This window comes from Euprymna scolopes, chromosome 2, assembly GCF_053919585.1.
Source record: "Euprymna scolopes isolate OS-2025 chromosome 2, ASM5391958v1, whole genome shotgun sequence".
Lineage (NCBI taxonomy): Eukaryota > Metazoa > Mollusca > Cephalopoda > Sepiida > Sepiolidae > Euprymna > Euprymna scolopes.
Genome location: NC_136483.1, coordinates 168,401,116 through 168,423,509, shown reverse-complemented (window position 1 = coordinate 168,423,509; position 22,394 = coordinate 168,401,116). Strand labels below are relative to the sequence as shown.

General features: G+C 32.1%; 1 protein-coding gene across 6 annotated transcripts in view; it reads left to right on the top strand.

The window, feature by feature from the left end:
• Positions 1–22,394, top strand: part of LOC145298702 (uncharacterized) — a 324,302-nt gene that overhangs the window by 186,116 nt on the left and 115,792 nt on the right. For all 6 annotated transcript variants that reach the window (XM_080144343.1, XM_080144342.1, XM_080144337.1 and 3 more), the window contains one exon: positions 7,086–8,457. In XM_080144343.1, the coding sequence (XP_080000469.1) occupies positions 7,716–8,457 (742 nt within the window). In that variant the 5' untranslated portion in view covers positions 7,086–7,715. The remainder of the gene's footprint in view (positions 1–7,085; positions 8,458–22,394) is intronic.

Below are 22,394 nucleotides of genomic sequence, written 5' to 3'. Positions count from 1 at the left end.
GCATTCAATTTCTTTACAAATCTTCATTTAAGATTGAAAGTCATTTCATTCACATCTAAAGATTTGTGGAGATTAAAGTGGCAAAACAAACGTTTAGTTTATAACAATTTGGTTTAATTAATTTAAAGATCAGACAATAGGATACTCATTAATGATATTTTTTTCTTTTCTTTTTTTTTTTCGTAAAAAAAAAACCCCCAACAAACTACAGCAACAAAATTTTGATGCAACTTGTTACACATGCTCTCTTGTGTACATATATGGTCTCTGTTATATATATATATATATATATATATATATATATATATATATATATATATATAGTGGGATGACAAGTCCACAGGGAAAACAACCGAAGTAGCAAAACTGAAGCTGGCCTGCAGGACACTATATATACAAATGCAGTCAAATTTTAGCATTTTTTTATTTGTTTGAAAATACAGATTCTTTTTTACCAATTGTCATAAAATTTTAACCAAAGAATAGTATTATAATTTTCAAAAAGCTTGTAAATTTTCATGTAGTTTCGTCCCATAGAACCAAAGATATGAGCATTTCAATATTCAATTTGGCTACGAGTGTGTGTGTGTTTAATATATATATATATAACCTTTCTGGCAATTTCATAAGTTCCAAATCTCAGCGACTATTGATCAGAATTTAACAAATGAAGGCTCGTTGGAAAAGTAATAACCTTAATTGCGTAGTGGGCTTTGTGATATTTGCCCTTAAGGTCGGACATTAAGATCATCTATCATCCAGACCCTATTTTTGGCACTTTTTTACAGCCATAAAATGTTTCAATCATAGTCATTTGTTTCCCTAGTTTTGCATATGAATTACAAAATATCTGATATTTCCCCAAAATTTCTGGCCTTGATGGAGGGGAGACTTAAACTTGCTGCTATGGTTTCAAATGATCTGAAATAACAGCAAGGGCGACTTGATTCCAAATATTTCTCATGTGTTATATTTGGTTTTCATACATAAAGTAACTTTCAGTGTATAAGGATTATTTAACACTGGAGATATTCATAATTGTACCCTATTTCCAAAAGAGGGGAGCTATAACATATGAGAAATATTTGGAATTAAGTCTCCTCTTGTTGTTATTTCAGATCATTTGAAACCATAGCAGCAAGTTTAAGTCTCCCCTCAATCAAGCCCAGGGATTTTGGGGAGATACATATATGTGCGCTCGCTTCTGTATGTGTGTGTGTGTGTATATATATATATATATATATATATATATATGCTCTCTTACGTGTGGCCATACTTTCGTATGCATGTTTTTAAATATGTGTGTGTATAAATTCTGTGTAATTTAATTGCCATATATTTTCCAAACTTACTACCTAGCTCTATTTACGTATTAAGTACTGAAAATGAAAAAATGTGTGTGTGTGTGTCATCCACAGACAAACACACTGGTTCAATGTATCACAGCTGCTAAGCTGCTTAAATACATAGACAATATATGTTTATTTATTTATTTGCGTATAAATAAATATACAAATTACTCAGCTCGAAAGATTCCAACAATAAAATATGCTGTGTGTATTTATACATATTTTCATTAAACTAACTTTTATTAAATAACATTTTTTGTGTTTTATGATTATTTATTTCGAATAATCCATTCAGATGAAATCAGTGTATAAATGTTTTATGCGGGGGTTGCTTGTCTCTTTTTTTTTTTTTAAATGTTAGGATTTGAGCCCCCAGCTTATGTGTTATGGTTAGTATTGCGTTTCTAGTTTCATCTCATTTTTTTTTTTTTTTTTTTTTTTGTTAACAATACCCCCTCCCCCTGATCCCTCCGTTCTCCCGATGGTGAGGGTTTGGAAGTACATGCAAAAATATGAAACAAGAAAGACACAGAACTTTTAATATTAAAGTGTAATGTGAATAGGCATTTTGCTGGTCAACTCCCTAATATCCTTGCAAATTTTCTCCTAAAACGACTTAGTGGTACTGTGCCTTGTTTAGGGTTAAAAAAAAAACTGAAACAAAAAAAAAAAAAACGTTGGCTATAAAAGAAAAACTAAAAAACAAACAAACAAACAAAAAAACAAAACAAAAAAAAACGTTGGCTATAAGAGAAAACTAACAAAAAAAAACAAACAAAAAAACATGCACATAAAAGTAAATAAACATCTGTTATTAATACTGGAGATTGCAATCAGAAGGTCTTGATTAGTTTACGCAAGATGACATTGATGATTTTCCTTCGCTGATAAATCAGAGAATCACTCTGTTAACACTGGAAAGTTGAATTCCGAGGTTCACAACGATTCGAGGCCGATTGTGTTCATTTTCAGATTAACCTGTAATATGGTTTCTCTGAGTCTTTTTGTGCTTCTTTAGTCCGTGCTATGCAGAAATCCTAACATGGATATATTGGTAACAGGAATTCAGGAATTTAGATTAAAATAAAATTTTGATTGTTTTTAAACTTTTACTCTTTTGCTTACTTCCGAATGGTGATCGTTAGCGAAGGGAACAAAAACTTTAAACACAAATGAATTATTTTTATGGTGTGTCTATTTGTTTTTTTCTCATGTGTGTGGAGTACGTATATATAGTACGTATATATAATATATATATATATATATATATATAAACCACCCCACACACACGTGTGTGTGTGTTAACAATATTTAATTTTTGTACCTACAGCCAAATTATGCTTGCATAAATAAAACTTTATTGAAAATTAATAGCTCTATTTATTATTAAGCACTATTATATAAATTATCCAGATCTTTACACTCATAGATACAAAACTTACTTGATTTTATATACACACACACACATATATATATACATATATATATTTTTTGTGTGGAAATATTCTTTATTCATTTATATGTCCTTTTTATATATACCTATCCTTATTTAAGAAGCTCAATGTAATTACAGAGCATATAATGAATGTATTACAAAAGTATATATTATAAATTTCATGATGTTGATCATCTTACAATTTATTCCTTTAATTCAGTTGACACTTATAATTATTGGCAGTATCTGTTTCGTAGCACACACACACACACACACATATATATATATATATATATTATATATCTATAAAAGTGAACGTGTCTGTGTACATTTCCCTACGCAATAACTCTGTCAATTTTTAGTCTATAGACTCGAAATTTGAAATACCGGGTACTGAAATTTGGGAAAATCGATGTGACGGGTGTCAGCCAGAAATTTGGCTGTTAAGGGGTCAAATTTCAACGATTTGACCTTTAAGAACTCTACCAAACTCCTCCGACAATTTTGGGTCTAGACACTTGAAATCTTAGATTTAGGTTCCTTGAACATGGATCTAAATAATAAAGTGATTTGAGCCCGAAACAATAAATTTGAAGGGGTCATAATAGGGGTCAAAGTTTTAAAAAATTAACCATTTTTTTTGTTTTTTTGCTTTTTTTGCACAGCATACACCTCCAAACACCCGAGCAACGCCGGGCACCCCTGCTAGTAAATATATATAAATGAAATTTATATAGATACAATCTTTAAATAATGCAAAACTATCAAGATAGTAAAAGCTTTACCCGGTTAAGAGGAGCTTTTCCTTAATCCAGTGTTTTTGTAAATGTATATTCCTAGCCTTTTTTTCACTTGTGATTGGAAGTGTTTAGCTTCGAAATGACATGGCGTAAAAAAGTTCTTTGTTTCTTTTTCCTTATTGATCTGATGATATAATAGTTTCATTTACCTTTCAATTCTCACGTTTGATGTACCCAGCGTTGCCCGGCATATAATGTGACGTTAAATTCCTTTAAAAAAAAAAAAAAAGTAATAAACAAAAAACTATGTGCATGCGAGTATCATGTTTCTAAACAGTTCAATTCTTGTAAATATAAAAAAAAATACTCGACCTGAAATCAAAACCGAAACGTAATGACAGTGAGTCAAGTACGATAACCATTAGACCAGCTTGTCACGTACTTTTAAAAAATGGTTTAAAACCTACTTATTCGTAACATAATGTGAACAATTCACACATGCACAGTTGTGAAACAGCAAACATCAATATCCGATGACCCCCCCCACATACCAATTTTTCAATTGTTACCCCTTAGCAGCCCCCCCCTTTTTTTTTCAGATGAAAACCGATTTATAAATTTTCCACATGTCTGAATATCCTATATATCAAATTTCAAATATGTAGATGAAAAATTCATTGAGATTATAAGTTGATAGTTGTCCTCACACACACACACAGGATTCTAATTCCAATGACCATTTTTTTTTTTTTTTATATACAATTTTCAAAATTCTGAAAATGTATGTAACTTAAGTTTCTGTTTTACAAGCAACCTGGAATATATATATATCTATATATATATATATATATATATGTATATACTGAATTTTTCATACGTGTATATCTTCAGAATGTTCATTGAAATAAATCATCGTATTGTTTATTTATATATACTACATTAAAATTTTTAGAGCTTTTACTTGGAAAGTTCTGATCAAAAAAACTATACGTAAATATACATTTGTACACACATATTTATATGCAATGTTAAAAGGCGATATAATGTGTTATATTTATGAAAAAGATGCATCGTAAATAAGCTGTATATACATATATATGATGAGAATAATAGTATTCCGACGAGATAGAGATTAAAAAAAAAAAGGAACAAACAAATGTATGTGTTCATCAACTTTTCGTATTTATTGCGAGACTTCCACTGGATGAAGGAAATTAAGAAAAAAGTCTGACAATAAAGACAAAACGTTAAACACCAATCTTGGTTTGTTCCTTTTTATCTCTCTCTCTCTCTCTCTCTCTCTCTCTCTCTCTCTCTCTCTTATATATATATATATATATATATATATATATATATATATAATATATATATATATATAGTAAAAGTACCAGTCATTGACTGGGTTTAAAAACAGCCTACAGAAAATGGATTCTGATTTATGAAATTATGATAGGTTATGAAAAGGAAGGGTTGTAAAGAGATAGTTTCGAATTTGGGGGTATCAAAACCAAAGCAAAATATGATGAAAGTAAAAATAAAATAGATAAACCCCATAATTTATTATACCATACCTGTTCACACTGAAACACTTATCACAATATTCTGTGGATCTATATTAAAAAACCTTGTTAAACTTTGTGACATATTTCCATTCTATGGAGGTCAGGCGGGAACGAACACCCCATAATTTTATTATACCATATTTCTTCAAACTGAAACCTAATTATCAAAGTATACTTACGCAGATATATATGAAAAGTCTTTATTAAAGTTTGTGCCTATTTTCATTCTATGGAGGCCAGGCGCGAACACAGACCCCACAATTGTATTATACCATTCCTATATAAGTTAAAACATACTTATCAAAGTATTCTTATGTACATCTATATCAAAAACACTTGTAAACGTTTTGTTAATTTTTTTTACTTCCATACTTTGTGGACCAGGCGCAGACCCCACAATTTTAATGAACCACTGTTCTGCCAGATCAAACATACCCCATTCCTGTGTCTCGATACATCTTATATCATTATATGTAATCAGTTTTTTAAAATAGTCAACCATATAGGAGCCTATTCGTGACCACACACACACACACACACACACACACACACACCTTCAGCTTTATATTATACATATATATATATATATATATATATACACACACACACACACATACACCTTTTTACTGACTTCAGTGTGCTTTTGAAATGTTAGTCCACTCTATAGGCATTCTCCTGTAGTGCACCTCAGGTGATTAGCAATAACTTAGCCCCTTCTCAAAGGGAGGGTAGTTCGTAAGTCTAAATTGAACCTTACTTCAACCCAACAGCAACAAAGGCATTAATTTATAATGCAATGGAATTTCTAAATAGGTAAAAATTTCAAACTGTTTTCTTTCTCAGAATGTAATTTCGAAATTTATTAAATGATTGTAAAAAGATATTAGCATCATTTTTCCCCTTTTTATTTTGATCTTTTTGAAAACTTATTAAATACATTCGTTTATATTAGTTTACAAAGTTGAGCCCTCTTTATGATATTAAGAAAAAAAAAAAAGATCAACTCTAGCGCAAATGCAATATTCTGACTTCGCAGTCGTTGGATTGTTTACTGTGAATGTCTGCAGAAATGGCATCGACAGGTACTTCCTTCCATTCATGTGTTAATTGTCGGTGGCCTGGGGGAAAGACACTAGCGTACGAAGTTAAGGGTGTCTGTGTGGTTGGGTTTGAATCTCCTGATCATCAGTAATTATCACTTCCTACACTGATAATTGCATAAGCTTAAAACATTTGTGTCTGTAGGTATATAAATAATTGGTAATAGTTATATATATATATATATATTAATGTTGGGACAATTAATTGGAATTGGAAAAATCAGAAATTTTGGAGTATTGGAATTGGAAAAAATTGTACCAATTTTCTGATGGCAAAACTATTCCGTTAATTATCTTTTTTTTTTTTTGTTTGTTTAAAGCAAAATCTTCCACTGTTAGTAGTAATAATGAAATAATAAATATTTATTGATTTTTAAATAATCAGTTATGCTAAAAGCTATAGATTACCCACCTTACAAGTGTGTTGTTACGTTTGAGAAAATATATGCACGTTTAGCACGTGTTTTTACGGTAATCAGGAAAATATAGCAATTTTATAGTTAAATATATTTAGAGATTTTTAAAGAATCAGAATCGGGAATTATATTGGAATCGGGAATTTCGTACGGAATTGGTAATTGTATCGAGTTGGGAAAAATGTTAGAATCGTCCCATCACTATAATATATATGCATCTGTATGTGTGTGTGTATATATATATATATATATATATATGTATGTATACATGTATGTATGTGTGTGTGTGTGTGTATATTATATATACGCTATTTTATGATTTGAACCATGTATGTGCATAAAAGTTCAATCAAATAAGTGATATCAATAATATCAGAAATTTCTTGTTCTTTTATATTTTATTTAGAAAGTTTTCGTTTTCAAATTAATTTCATGCTCAAATTATTTATGTATTTTAATTTTGTTTTTTTTTTTCTTTTAAAGGTTTGGATTACATACTTAAAGCAAAGGAAATCAACCATAACTAAACTCCGTCTTTTAACGCGAGAATCTACACCTAAAAGATCTGCCCTCTTCCCATCAACTCCCCCCACCCAAACAACGTTTTAATGGTCAGTTCAGTATGACGAGACCATTGTTTGCGCCTGTCAAATTTTGTTCTACCGTTTTGCTGCCATTGTTTTATCATCGCTGCATTGTATCCCTCCCACCACCACCATGATGGTCCTCACGTTCACTCCTGTGTTCGTATCTCTTTCTCTTCATCCTCTATTGGAGCCTTCACACCATCAACCAAAACTGGAACAACTGTCCGACCCCCCTCGATAAGAAAATACAAACAGAAAAGAGGGTGAAAACAAAAGAAAAAAAAAAATAATAAAAAAAACACCCACAAAAAATACAAAAACAAATCCCTCCCTCCAAAACAAACTTTGAACATCCCTTACCCCCATTATTAAAGAAGGAAAAAAAAAAAACACATTCCCTTTCCTTTCTGCTGTCCCCTTGAAAAAAAAAAGAAAAGAAAAAAGCCCTGCTCTCACCTACTGTGAGTGTTTGTATGTGTGCGTGTGCACATATGTAGCCGGATATATTTTTTGTTCTTTTATAGACATGCAAATCAAACAAGAGATTTTTGATTCGCATTATGAAGATCCGATTCCGCAGAAGAACAACAACAACAACAACAACAACACTGGTGCCGCTGATTGTAAGAAAACCGATAGTGCCGTCACTGCCACCGCTGCTGTTACGGCTGCGCCTGCTGCTACGGCTGAGAGTACAGGCAGCGTCGGCAAAGAGGAAGGGGCTTCACCAAAGAAGAAGAAGAAGGGGGCCACCCCTCTGCAGACATTGTCCCCACCCACTTCCCCATCGCATCGCCAACCGAAGGAAGAATCCGGCGAAACGACTCTTCCTCCAGTCGGTAAGACGGAACCCCCGGATGATATCGGGTTGTCCGAGACAGCAAATACCACCGGGGTGCTTGCTCCTTCAAAAACTGAGCCCCAGATGACGCTGACTCTATCGCAGACCAGTGTTGGTCTCGGCATACTGACCCCGCAGATGATCCAGGGTCAGATCCTTGGCCAGACCGAATTGTTAAATGCTCTAGATTTGTCGAACAAGATGTGCTTAACGGAAAATGGTAGAGAACTGCGGAATTTCAAGGAACGCCGGATGCATGGGGCTACCACCACCTCCCCTTCCACCAGCGCTACTGTCAACAACAACAACGACATGCATGCGGAGTTCACGTCCGACGACAGCATGGAATTTGAGGATAACATTTTTATGGAAGAAGAAATCGAGGAAATAATGAGGCGGAAAGCGGATGGTCGGATACGGCATTCAGGTCAGTAATTGTGATTTTGGTCGGCTTTTAATTTTATTTCAAATAAATTAAACAAAGGATCACCTTTGTTTAATGTTTATATTTCTTTAAATTCTATCTTTCTAAACTAGTAGAACTTAATTAAAGAAAGGAAATGATATAAGTGTATATATAATATATTTCTTCCTGGTTTTCAATTTAAACAAATTTGAAAAATATTTAATTAAATTTTATTTGACTTTTTATAAATGATATTTTCATTTTCTTTGATTATGCAAGGGAAGAAATTATTTATACATTGCTTTGTAGTTGTATTTATTTTTTTAAAACTAAAGAAAAAAACATGTATTTGCATTTTTTATTTTTCTTACATAATTAATTTTTCTAACTCTTTAATTTTATAAGTTTAAAAAGTCAATATAAATAATTACAAAGTAAAATTGTAAAAGTTAAAATCAGTTATTTTAGTTTTAAAAAGAGTAAATAAAATGTAAAAACTACTTAGAGTGTTTTAACTTTAAAAACAATTAAAATTTAGATTTATTTTTAGTTCAAAAAGAGTGTATTTGTGCAGAACATATTTAAAATAATTGTTTTAAACTTTAGACACTTTTTGTAAATTTTGACATTTTTTTGTTATTTCTATTTTAAAATAACTAAAATTTATCATTTATTTTTTACACTTAAAAAAATACAAATTAAAATAGTATTCGTTTTTCAATTCCATTAAAAATATAAACTTTCTATTCCTAAGTTAAATTTGACCAACAGACAAAGCCTTGTGAAGAGTAGAATGGACATATCTAAAATTGTGATTTAAAACTTAATCCTTGCAGACAAATGGAGATAATATTTTAAACTTGATACTTACTGATTGACGGACAGATTCTCTTGCAATGATGCCAGGATACAATTAAAATCCTGAATAGTCAAATTATATTTTCCCCCAAGTTATTTGGATTTATTCAGACTATTTTTATCTTTTTATTCAATGCAAGATGAGACCAGTAGTTCAAATAAAACAAATTATCAACCATCATCTCAAAAATACGAAATATATTTTTCCTGTTCAAATATAAACAAAATGTTTGCATATCTTAAAGCAAAAATAAGTGCCAAACTTATTTGGTACTGTATTTTGGCTATTTTTTTTTTAACTTTGAGTCTTCTAGAGAACAATTCAGCTGATGTCCAAAGTTCTGCTCTTCTTAATGTTAAAAGTGCAACAAGAATTCTCAAAGAAAGACTATGAAAATAAGTTTACATTGTGTAAAAACTATGATCAATCACCTGGATTTTTTTTCTGGATTCAAAGTCAGCCATTTTTTTAAAAATTTACTTAGGATATCTCTTACTTTAGTCAATCTCATTTCAACTTTTAATAGTAATCAAAAGGTTTTTATATATAACTACATTCCTTGTTGAGAAGAACTAGGCATTTTGCACAGTTGAAATTCGCTGCAGTTTGCTTGATCTGTGTTAGTGTATAGATTTTCTTGTATGGTGACTCAGGTGTCAAGGTACTTATCATGCATGCAACTGACTCCGGTTTTGAATCCGGAGTTTCCATATGTTCTACTGATGAGCTCAAAAAAGTGTGAAACTTAGCCTAGGATTTCTGGTCTGCGGTTTCCGTTGTTTGTGTGAGCTGCAGTGTTGTTTGATTGTGAAAATATTTATCTGGCATAATCACGGTGACATAACAGTTCCTATTAGATCATCAAAGTTAAGCAACACTGAGCCAAGTGAGTACTAAAATTGGGTGACCATTTGGTAATTCTAGGTACTGTGTATATATTTACAAGGAATATCCATCGTCTTTCAAGACTGAATGTTCAAAAACAGCCTACAGAAAATGGACTCTGATTTATGAAAGTATGATAGGTTATGAAAGGAAGGCTTGTAAACCAAAGCAAAATATGATGAAAGTAAAAATAAAATAGATAAGCCCCATATTTTATTATACCATACCTGTTCACACTGAAACACTTATCACAATATTCTGTGGATCTATATTAAAAAACCTTGCTAAACTTTGTGACATATTTCCATTCTATGGAGGTCAGGTGCGAACGAACACCCATAATTTTATTATACCATTTTTCTTCAAACTGAAACATAATTATCAAAGTATACTTACGCAGATATATATGAAAAGTCTTTATTAAATTGTGTGCCTATTTTCATTCCATGGAGACCAGGCACGAACGCAGACCCCACAATTTTATTATACCATCCCTATTTAAGTTAAAACATACTTATCAAAGTATTCTTATGTACATCTATATCAAACACACTTGTAAACTTTTTTTTTTTAATTTAAAAATTTTTTTTTTCCATATTTTGTGGACCAGGTACGGACGCTGACCCCACAATTTTAATGAACCACCATTCTGCCAGATCAAATATACCAATTCCTGTGTCTCGATACATCTTCTATCATTATATGTAATCAGTTTTTTAAAATAGTCAACAATATAGGAACCTAGTCGTGACCAGATACACACAGACATTCAGCTTTATATATATATATATATATATATATATATATATATATATATATATATATATATACATACATAATGACAAAAGTGTATATTCCAAAGTTCATGATGTTGACCATCTTACAATTTATTCCTTTAATTCAGTTGACTTTTACAATTCTTGACAGTATCTGTTTCCTAGCGCAAAATCAATCACTTTATTATGATATCAATCAGTGAATCTATTTTGCCCTTAACTCATTAAATTGTAAATGTTTACTGAATTAAAGGAATAAATTGTAAGATGGTCAACATCATGTAATTTGGAACATAGACTTTTGTCATTCATTTATTATATTGCTCTGTAATTACATTGAGCTTCTTAAATAAGGATTGGTATATATTATAAGGAAATAAAATATTTCCAGAGAAATATATATGGCGATCAAGCTACATAGAATATTCCATGTTTCATTCTCATGAGAATTCGTCAGGCTGACAGGTAAGCCTGTTGAATTCTCATGAGAATGAAATGCAAAATATTCTGTGTAGTTTAATCGCCATGTATATTTTTATAACTTACTACCTAGCTCTACCTACGTATTGATTGAGCACTGTTGAAGTAAATACTTAAAATTTGCGCATAAAATTATATTTTTGTATATTAATTTATGTGATTAAATGAACTAGTCAAATATATATATATATATATATATATATATATATATTAGGTTATTTGGAAACTTTTTGCTTATTATTAGCAGTTCACGTTTCAACACACGTGAACATATGAAATTATGAACAGATATAATATCTTTACATTTCTGGTTAGAGAATACTTCAAGTTATCTCTTGAGAATGTTATTTAAGTGGAGTTAATATTGGATGCTTTAAAAATGGAAGATTGTAAATCCCATTTTAGGCACTTGATGCCTTTGTATTTCCCTAAAGGCAAAAATGCCTCACAAACAACAAAACATGTGCAGTGTATTATGAAGATGCTTTAGCCGACGAAACTGTTTACAGCCACAGATTTTAGCCTTAATGATGAAGTACACCAGGCAGACCAACCTTTATAGATGACTATAAAATCTTTGCATCCATTTGAGAATAACCAACATTACACAGCCTGAAAACTTTTTTTTTATTACATTTTCACCCCAAACAAGGCACATGACCACTTTGTTGTAGGGGGCTACTATCAGGGACATAGGCATCAAGGGTACTGTGTAGGGAGTTGAGCAGCAAGAGGTCGGTTCACGTTACACTTGAACTTCTGCATGTCAGTACAGTTGGGGAAGCAGGGACCTGGAAGTCTAGCTGTCCTGGGGAAAAAACTACTGGAGTAGAAGGCTCTCTTACATCTAGGGATCGCTACTGTGAAGGGGTGGGATTTAGCTGCTTGTCGGGTTTGTTGTTGGTGTTTACGTCGAGGGGGCACATGTGCTTGCAGTCCGTCAGAGCATTCACCGTTAAAATACTTGTAAAACAGAGGGATGCAACATTTCGTCAATGGGACAGAGGCTGAAGTTTAGATGACAGTTCAAGATCTATCAGATTGGCGACTCTCTTTTGAACCTTGTCTAGGAGCGATAGACTAATGGCAGATGCAGTAGCCCAAATATGACAACATAACTCCATACATGGGCAAATGGTGGCTTTATAGAGGTATAGGATACTTTCAGACGTTAGTAGCTTTCTAGCTCAGTAGAGACAACCCACCTTCTTTGCAGCGGTCCTGGCAATACTCTCAATGTAATTGTTCCAACTCATGTTTCCTGTGAGCATTAGGCCAAGGAGTTTAAAAGATGTACTTAAAGGCAATAATACCTGACAACAAAAAGAACAGTGAACGGTAATGACCTTTTAGTGGACAGAACTGTATGGAAGTTATGCAAAATTTACAGCTGGTGATTTTAAAATTACTGCTGAAGAACACTCAAGCTAACCAGCCTCTATGTATGACAGCTAAATCAAGATATTGAGAATAACCTAAGTTGTATAACAGAGGCGTTAGCCACAAGACTTAATATATTAAATCCACAATTTCTGTGTATTTTATGGCATATGTTTTTAAAATTTATTGTTTTTCATTCCTTTTAAAATTTGGTACAAATTTTCTCCATAACATAACATATACAATCTCCAAGATTATATGGAAGATTATATACAAGATTATAAAAATGAGAATCTCTTAAATACTTTACATGTAGACATAAAAAAACATTCGAAATTCATTCTTTTACAGTTATCAAGTTTAATCCTGATATCTTCTGCACTAGTACAGTTTTTAATTGGACCTAAGTTCTTCAAAAAATATATTACTCTATTAGAAAAAAAATCTAATCCGATATTTTTTTTTTTTTTTTAGATTTCTAGTTTGAAGAGAGATATTAAAAAGTGTTTCCTATTTCGAAGTTGTGTTTAAAATTTGGTACAAATTTTCTCCATAACATATACAATCTCCAAGATTGTATGCAAGATTATATACAAGATTATAAAAATGAGAATCTCTTAAATACTTTACATGTAGACATAAAAAAAAACATTCGAAATTCATTCTTTTACAGTTATTTCTGAATTAATCAAGTTTAATCCTGATATCTTCTGCACTAGTACAATTTTTAATTGAACCTAATTTCTTCAAAAAATATATTATTCTATTAGAAAAAAAAATCTAATCCGATATTTTTTTTTTTTAGATTTCTAGTTTGAAGAGAGATATTAAAAAGTATTTCATATTTCGAAGTTGTGTTATTTTAGGGGGGAATCGATTCATCCATCATTCTTCTCTCTAGTAAAGTAGTTAAACCTAAGGATTTCAACCTATTCTTATAGTTGAGATCATTTAGTCCTATTAATATTTCAGTGATTTTTCTTTGTAAACCACATTTTTATATTATATTCTAATTTGCATATTGACCTCCTGAAAGCGTCTTGATGTTAACAATCTCGTCATTATCTATGTCTGGCTATAAATTGAAAGTGGGGGACACTATCTGGAGTGCCAGGTTCAAATCCTTTTTCGGAACACTACATTCATTCTGTTTGTAGATATTTACTTCCTTCCAACTGCGAGATGTGACACAAGGTCGGAAGGTGGGGAGAGTCGAACCAGTGAACCAGTGTCTCTAAACGAGAAACACTCTTGCCTTTTAAAATATGCTTGTGCAGCTCTGCCAGCATTACCTAGTAGAGGTGCTTTACTTACTCCACCCGAAAGATGGTAGGCAAGGTCTAGGAGGGTGGACCGCCTACAACTATCCAGAACTATTCCACCATCGGACAGATGCAAGGTTATTCCCTACTTGAAAATAAGGAAGATTCTGTTAGAATATGCCGAGGATGTATCTTCAACTAGAACCCTTCACGTGGTCACTCGTGTGAGTACTTGATACTAAAAAGAATGCCAGCAAATGAAATTGAACCGGTCAAGTCATACAGTGCGGATTCATAGGACTATACAATTTCGATTGTTAAATGTTAACTGAAATGTTAAGTAAAAGAATGCTGCAATTTGCAAGGTTGATTACATGATGTGAACACAAAACACAGATTACAATACAGGCCTTCGGGACAAGATCAAAATGTATCTGTTCTTCAGATGCTGCACTTCTATTTCTTGTTCTCTTTCGGTGGAGGAGAAATCCTTCACGACTGAGACAATTTTTTATTTTTGTACCTTTTCTCCATGTTAAAAAACGACCCTGGTGTCTAACTCCGTCCCGTGGGGGAGGCATTGTAAATAGGGACAATACAGTTTAATTCTCTCAGGCAAATCTCAAAAAGTAAGTTACTTCTGCAGTTTACAGGCTGTGCTATTTTATAGATAGGATTTTCAAATTAAATTCAATTTTGCAATATCGTTTTTGTCTATTAAATTGTAAGGTGAAAGTACAGTTAACAAAGACTCCCCCCCCCCGCACACACACACTCAATTCCCCATGTTAAGAATGGTTTTCTAAGTAATAATGTTATGTCAGCATAGTCCCTAAACTGCAGAAGTGGAAAAAGTAAAACGATCTAAATTACTGTAACTAAGATTCCTTTCTCTATGTGTGCAGTCAGTACCAACCATATTCAGGGTTTAACCAGCTTCCTCTGAAGGAGGGAGTTTCATGGGAGTATGAAATTTACAAGTGGTCCCCAGTCGCATGTATATCCCCGTTAGGGGAGATGACGACGTTAGGTTTATGCAACTTTTTTGCAGGGAGGTGTCAACGTCCTCCTACATACAGCACCTGGACTTCCTAAATTAGTCACCCATTTTACAAATGACGTTGCTTAACTTCAGTGATCTGGCGGGAACCGGTGTATCAATGTTATTATGCCGTATATATTTCCCTTTCTCCATCTGCATACATAAAACCAAATTGAACTTCCATGAGCAAAGTTTCTTTCCAAGAACTAACTCGGGGTTGCTTGCCAACTGACTACAGTATGGTCATTTTCAAATCCAATGTTAACAAATTCTTGTTGAGCTATCTTAAACGATCAAATTTTGACCAGTTTCACCCAGCATTACTGATTCTTACGGTTTTGTCCCATTATGCATCTGGCAAATTTTTCAATCCTTAGCCTTGAGTGGAATTTGTGCCTTGATAAGTGATGACTTGTTTGTACAAAAAAAAATAACAAAATTTAACTCGTTGATGATTTTATATGCAAAAGAAAAAATATTTATATTTAAAAGAGTGTATTTTAATACTACACTTAATATTTATTAGTATTGGGACGATTAATGGAAATCACAATCAGGAATTGAAAAAATCGGAACTTTTGAGGTTTAAGATTTCCGGAATCGGGAAAATGTGGGTCTATTTTCCGAGGCTTAAAATGATTCTTTTTATTGTTTGTATTTCTTTACTTTCATTTAAACTTAATTTTCCACATCTCGTATTCATGATGAAATAATTATTGATTTTAAACTATCAGTAAAATTACGTCTATAGGTTATACTCATGAGTACACTTTTACATTTGTGGAAGTATATGCACATATTTCATGGGTTTTACTGTAATCGGACTCCCGCCTCTCAAAACCACTTTATATTTACAAATTTAAAAAGAATCAGAATCCGTAATTGGGGTTTGTTTTACTATACACAAAAATTCAAAAAAGTTGTCAAAAAACAAATATATAACAAATAAATGTTTTCAAAGGCAAGATAAGTTACTTTTCTACCAAAGTGGATAATTTTTAGTGTTTTTATTAAATGTAAAATGTTCATTTGGCTTGAAAAGCACGCAGTGTTTACCGATATATTTGAAAAATACAAATACAAATAAAAATTCAAAATACTGTTAAAAACCCACTGATTACATGTCAGCCTATGTCACGGAAACATATATTGAGTGAGTTCTTAACAGTATTTTGTATAGTTTTTTAATTTTAACTCATTTTCTCAAACCCCACGCGTTCAACACAGAGTCCCTCGTAATTTGCATTTTATCAAATACATCTGTGAACACTGTTTTTCGAGCTGAATAAACATTTTACATTAAATAAAAACACTAAAAAAATTAACCAGTTAGGTAGAAAAGTAACTTATCTTGCCTTTGATAACATTTATTTGTTATATATTTGGTTTTTGACAACTTTTTCAGATGTATGTGTATAATAATACAAACCCCAGTAATTGCATCGAAATCAAGAATTTAGAACAGAATCGGTAATTGTATCAGGATTGGGGGAGAGATATTGAAATCGTCCCATCACTAGCATTTTTATACAGTCTAATCACTTGGGTTCCGTTTAGCGATGCTGAGCTAGATCACTACTAAACGTGTGACCATTTTGAAATAGAAAGTGCTATATGTGAGAAAACCTTCTGCCTATACTGGCAATATTTCTAGTATTTCTGGATTTCTCCTTGCCGTAAGACTTAAGCAGTACTGGTTCAGCAGAAGTGTGGTTGTGATTGTGCAACCCTTGCTTCATAATACTCCTCATCCAAGCACCTGTATAGTGAGTATCCACATCTCTTGAATCTTTGATACCCATGATAGTAATTAATAAAAGTGTTTAATTATGAAAAGTTTCACTTTTATCGTTTTTTGTTTTTTTATATAAAGTCACACCAAACAAATTGAACTTGATTAGCTCATTTGAACTTTGAAAATTTATAATTAACAAAATCTAACTTGTTTGAATCCTCATCGTATTTTGTTTAACGTTCGTTTTACAAGCCGGCATGCATTGGACAGCTTTAAGAAATTGATTTTCAAATAATCTATCTCTGGCCGGATATTTATTTATCCCTCTTTCTCTTAAATCCATTTTTATCACTTCTTCCCATGTTTTCCTGTTCCTTTTCCTGTGAACTAACCTTGCTAACTCAACTGTACTACATCTGCTCACCCAAGAACTCTGATCCATTCTTTCAACATGGCTATATTATCGAAGTCTAAGTTTCTGCAGAGAGTTCACTATACTGTCCAAATTTGATCTGAGATCATTAGAACTTAGCCTGTCTTTAAGACTCGCATTACATATTCATTGTATTGTTTGTGTGTCCTTTTTCTTCATACAACACGTCCTCAACCGGTCAACTTGCACTTTCAAGAATTGTATACGAAACAAGTTTTTCGGTATTCAGAATGACTGCTTTGTGGACTGTTTTCATATCAGCTGAAGATACATTCTTGGCTTTGTTCCTACAACCTAGGAATTACCTCGCTGGTGTGAAGACCTTTTTCTTTGTCAGAATAAAGTATGGTTCAACTTCATCCTAGGAGTTTCACGCACCTAGTCATTACCTCCTCCTTTGGGAGGTCATTTGATTTATTGCCAGGTGCGTGTTTAATGAGGTCAAAGATCATGCCACAGTGAATGAAAAGTGCCAGGTGCGAGTGCCAGGGAGAGATCTCAGTTTCGCTTTTAAACTGAAAACCCGACACGAAGATGTGGTGATCGAAAAAAAAATCTCAAAAATAGCGTGTAAAAGTTGGGCAAATTAAATGCGACCCCCGTTCTTAACTCATAGATATTATTATTTAGACAGTATATAAAAAGTTTTAAGGAGTGACCCCACCAAGCGCCCCCCTGAAAAAAGCGAACATACACAAAAAGTGCACACACAAACACCCACACATTTTCGCTTTTATATAATAACACCCCTAGCAGGAATGCTGGCAGACTCTTTCACGGCTATTTTGTTTTATCTTAACCAAAGTGTCCCCATGGGGAAGCTAGTTTTCTCCACCTTTTGACTGTATGTCACATCTCACTGCTGTACCGAACCAAAGCAATACCCACTCAAGGTATGTTGAATTAGTTTCCTCTGAAGGAGGAAGTTTCGTAGAAATATAAAATTCACAAGCAGCTCCCAGTCGTTTGCACATTCCCGTTAGAAGAGATGTCAACGTTAGGTTTTGCAGTTATTGCAGAGAGGTGTCGATGTCCTGATATTCCTAATAGTCACCCATCTGCTACTAACCAGGCTGAATGTTGCTTTAAATCTGATGATCTAATACGAACTGATGTATCGCGATTCTACCATATCATTCTTGTTGCTGTAGGAAGCAATTAAATTATACCAAGCAAAACTCTTGGAGTAACTTTATGAGATTGACTAAGAAATACAGATTTTAGAAAGTGACTTAATACTAACAGATCCATTAACGTTATTCGAAAAGCGATTAACATGGTTTGGACATGTTTCGTGATTACCAGACTCCAGCTATGAGAATCATATCAAGATTTTGTTTGAGAAAGATCAGAAGGATGATCATCAAAAAGATGGGTGGACCAGATTGAGACTGGCATGCTGCTCCTGAGAGTTAAAAGACGGGCCCATGACTGTGATACGTGTCAGAATTTTGTTTTCAAGCATGTGGTGAAGCTCCCTGAAGCATGCAAATAAGTCAAACATTATATTCAGAAATATCATTCTGTACTTTTATATTGTTGATACTGTCTACTATTTTTATAGAGTAGAAAATGAACCTCGGGTTTGGTTTCACTTCATAACTCAATTTCCCCTATTTTGTCGTTTAGTCCTCACATTTCATTAACGATGTTAATGACAAAGGAGAAAGAATTGCTGTTTTCTGGGTCGGAATCTATCCATAAATTACTCCTTGTTGACTAGACTTGACATGGTATTTTTTTTTTAAGCTCTTTGCATAAAGTGGCTTCATGCCTTGTCTGGAGCGATTTTCATTAAAAAAAAAACAACAATAACAACAACAAAAAAAAAACAATTACATCAAATATATCTACAGTTCCACTTATATCTTCAATCTCGTTTTAACCAGAAAACACTTTTACAAAGAAAACCTGGAAATGAAGTTGCTAATTTTGATTTGCAAAAAGAAGGAACAAAACAAACAAAATGAATTGACCATAGTCGAATGTGACCTGCTTCCTTTTCATTAGCTTACAATAAGATGTAGGGGACGGCGACACACTTTTTTTCTTGCATTGGTTCACTTGCCTTTGATTCTGGTCTTATAATGCTGAATCTTTATCAAAGAGTCTTCAATTTAATTTTTTTTTTTTTTTATGTCCTCTCTAAGGCGTGAAACACAAGGTCATGTGTAGGTTTGACGAAAGTGTTTCTGTGGAGCCAATGTGATTCGAACCTGATACATAGGTTTTCAGTAAGTGTCGTTAGCCATTTAGCCACTATCACCCCCTGAAGTATCAGTACATTTTTTTTTTGTCTTTAGGTCCTATCAAGGATTGAACCTCTGTGTCTTTGCCCATGAACAAATACTCTAAATGTTTTTCAATGCATTTTAAAAACCAAATTTATTAAAAATGTTATTTCTTCTACTATAAAAAAAAAAAGTTCTTATTATAGACTTTAAAATTATTAATGGAATTTCAGTCCAATAGTTTGTTTTTGTGTTTTATTTTGAAATAAATTCGTTTTAATGTCAGGATGTCTACATTTAATTTCCACCAAAACTTTCCACGGATATTTTTCACTTTTATTAAACACTAGCATGGGTGCCCGGGTATTTGGAGATGTATGTTGAGCAAACAAAAAAAAAAAAAAAAAGTGGTCAATTTTTTTAACTTTGACCCCTATTATAACTCCTTAAAATTTATTGTTTTGGGCTCAAATTAAGTTATTAAGTTAGATCCATGTCCAATGAACCTATATCTAAAATTTCAAGTGTTTAGACCGAAAATTGTCGGAAGAGTTTGGTAGAGTTCTCAAAGGTCAAATCATTGAACTTTGACCCCTTAACAGCTAAATTTCTGGCCGAAAACCGATCACATAGATTTTCCCAAATCTCAGTACCCTGTATATCAAATTTCGAGTCTGTAGACTTAAAATTGACAGTTATTGCGTAGGGAAATGTACACACACAGACACATAGATACACAGATACTCACACAGACAGACACTTTCACTTTTAAAGATATATAGATGTACTTAATTACGGATTAAAGTTTGATCCATGATTTCCAGGCTTTTAGAGTTTCCTTGCGACTTAAGGAAGAATGAGTTAATTGTTTACTGAGCGTTCATTTATGCAAAATCACGTTGAGATGCCGAGTTTATGTGAGATCATGAAATAAGTAGTTGAGCCGTCCAACTTTCATCGTTTCAAGTTTTTGCGAATTGTTTTTTTTTTTTTTTTTACTATCGTTCGTTTGTTTCAAATCTTTCTCTTTCTAACCCCATTTCTCTTTCTTTGTCTCTCGTTCCTCTTTTCTTTTTCTTTCATTTTTTCTATTTACTTTTTTCAATTTCATTATTCTTTTTCTTTCTGTTTCATTTGTTGCTCGTTTTTTTTTTCGTCCTTTTTTTCTCATTCTTTTTTTTCTTGTTCCTTTCTTTTCTCGTTTTTTCCTCGTTTTTTTCCTCTCGTTTTTTCCTCTCGTTTTTTCCTCTCGTTTTTTCCTCTCGTTTCTTTTTTTTCTCGTTTCTTTTTTTTCTCGTTTCTTTTTTTTCTCGTTTCTTTTTTTTCTCGTTCCTTTTTTTTTCTCGTTCCTTTTTTTTTCTCGTTCCTTTTTTTTTCTCGTTCCTTTTTTTTTCTCGTTCCTTTTTTTTTCTCGTTCCTTTTTTTTTTCTCGTTCATTTTTTTTTTTTCTCGTTCCTTTTTTTTTTCTCGTTCCTTTTTTTTTTCTCGTTCATTTTTTTTTTCTCGTTCATTTTTTTTTTTTCTCGTTCCTTTTTTTTTCTCGTTCCTTTTTTTTTCTCGTTTCTTTTTTTTCTCGTTCCTTTTTTTTTCTCGTTCCTTTTTTTTTCTCGTTCCTTTTTTTTTCTCGTTCCTTTTTTTTTCTCGTTCATTTTTTTTTCTCGTTCATTTTTTTTTCTCGTTCATTTTTTTTTCTCGTTCATTTTTTTTTTCTCGTTCATTTTTTTTTTTTCTCGTTCCTTTTTTTTTCTCGTTCCTTTTTTTTTCTCGTTTCTTTTTTTTCTCGTTCCTTTTTTTTTCTCGTTCCTTTTTTTTTCTCGTTCCTTTTTTTTTCTCGTTCCTTTTTTTTTCTCGTTCATTTTTTTTTCTCGTTCCTTTTTTTTTCTCGTTCATTTTTTTTTCTCGTTCATTTTTTTTTTCTCGTTCATTTTTTTTTTTTCTCGTTCCTTTTTTTTTCTCGTTCCTTTTTTTTTCTCGTTTCTTTTTTTTCTCGTTCCTTTTTTTTTCTCGTTCCTTTTTTTTTCTCGTTCCTTTTTTTTTCTCGTTCCTTTTTTTTTCTCGTTCATTTTTTTTTCTCGTTCATTTTTTTTTTTTCTCGTTCCTTTTTTTTTTCTCGTTCCTTTTTTTTTTCTCGTTCATTTTTTTTTTCTCGTTCATTTTTTTTTTTTCTCGTTCCTTTTTTTTTCTCGTTCCTTTTTTTTTCTCGTTCATTTTTTTTTTTTCTCGTTCCTTTTTTTTTCTCGTTCCTTTTTTTTTTTTCTCGTTCCTTTTTTTTTCTCGTTCCTTTTTTTTTCTCGTTCCTTTTTTTTTCTCGTTCCTTTTTTTTTCTCGTTCCTTTTTTTTTTCTCGTTCATTTTTTTTTTTTCTCGTTCCTTTTTTTTTTCTCGTTCCTTTTTTTTTTCTCGTTCATTTTTTTTTCTCGTTCATTTTTTTTTTTTCTCGTTCCTTTTTTTTTCTCGTTCCTTTTTTTTTCTCGTTCCTTTTTTTTTTCTCGTTCCTTTTTTTTTTCTCGTTCATTTTTTTTTTCTCGTTCATTTTTTTTTCTCGTTCATTTTTTTTTCTCGTTCATTTTTTTTTTCTCGTTCATTTTTTTTTCTCGTTCATTTTTTTTTCTCGTTCATTTTTTTTTCTCGTTCATTTTTTTTTCTCGTTCATTTTTTTTTCTCGTTCATTTTTTTTTCTCGTTCATTTTTTTTTCTCGTTCATTTTTTTTTCTCGTTCATTTTTTTCTCGTTCATTTTTTCTTTATTCTTCATCTCAAAATACAATTTCAATTTAATCTCCAAGAAAACCCAAAACAATTGTTTACTTAGATTATCAACCGTTTTTAATACTCGAAGATTTTTTGTCTTAGAAAATGTATTTTTGAATTGCACAT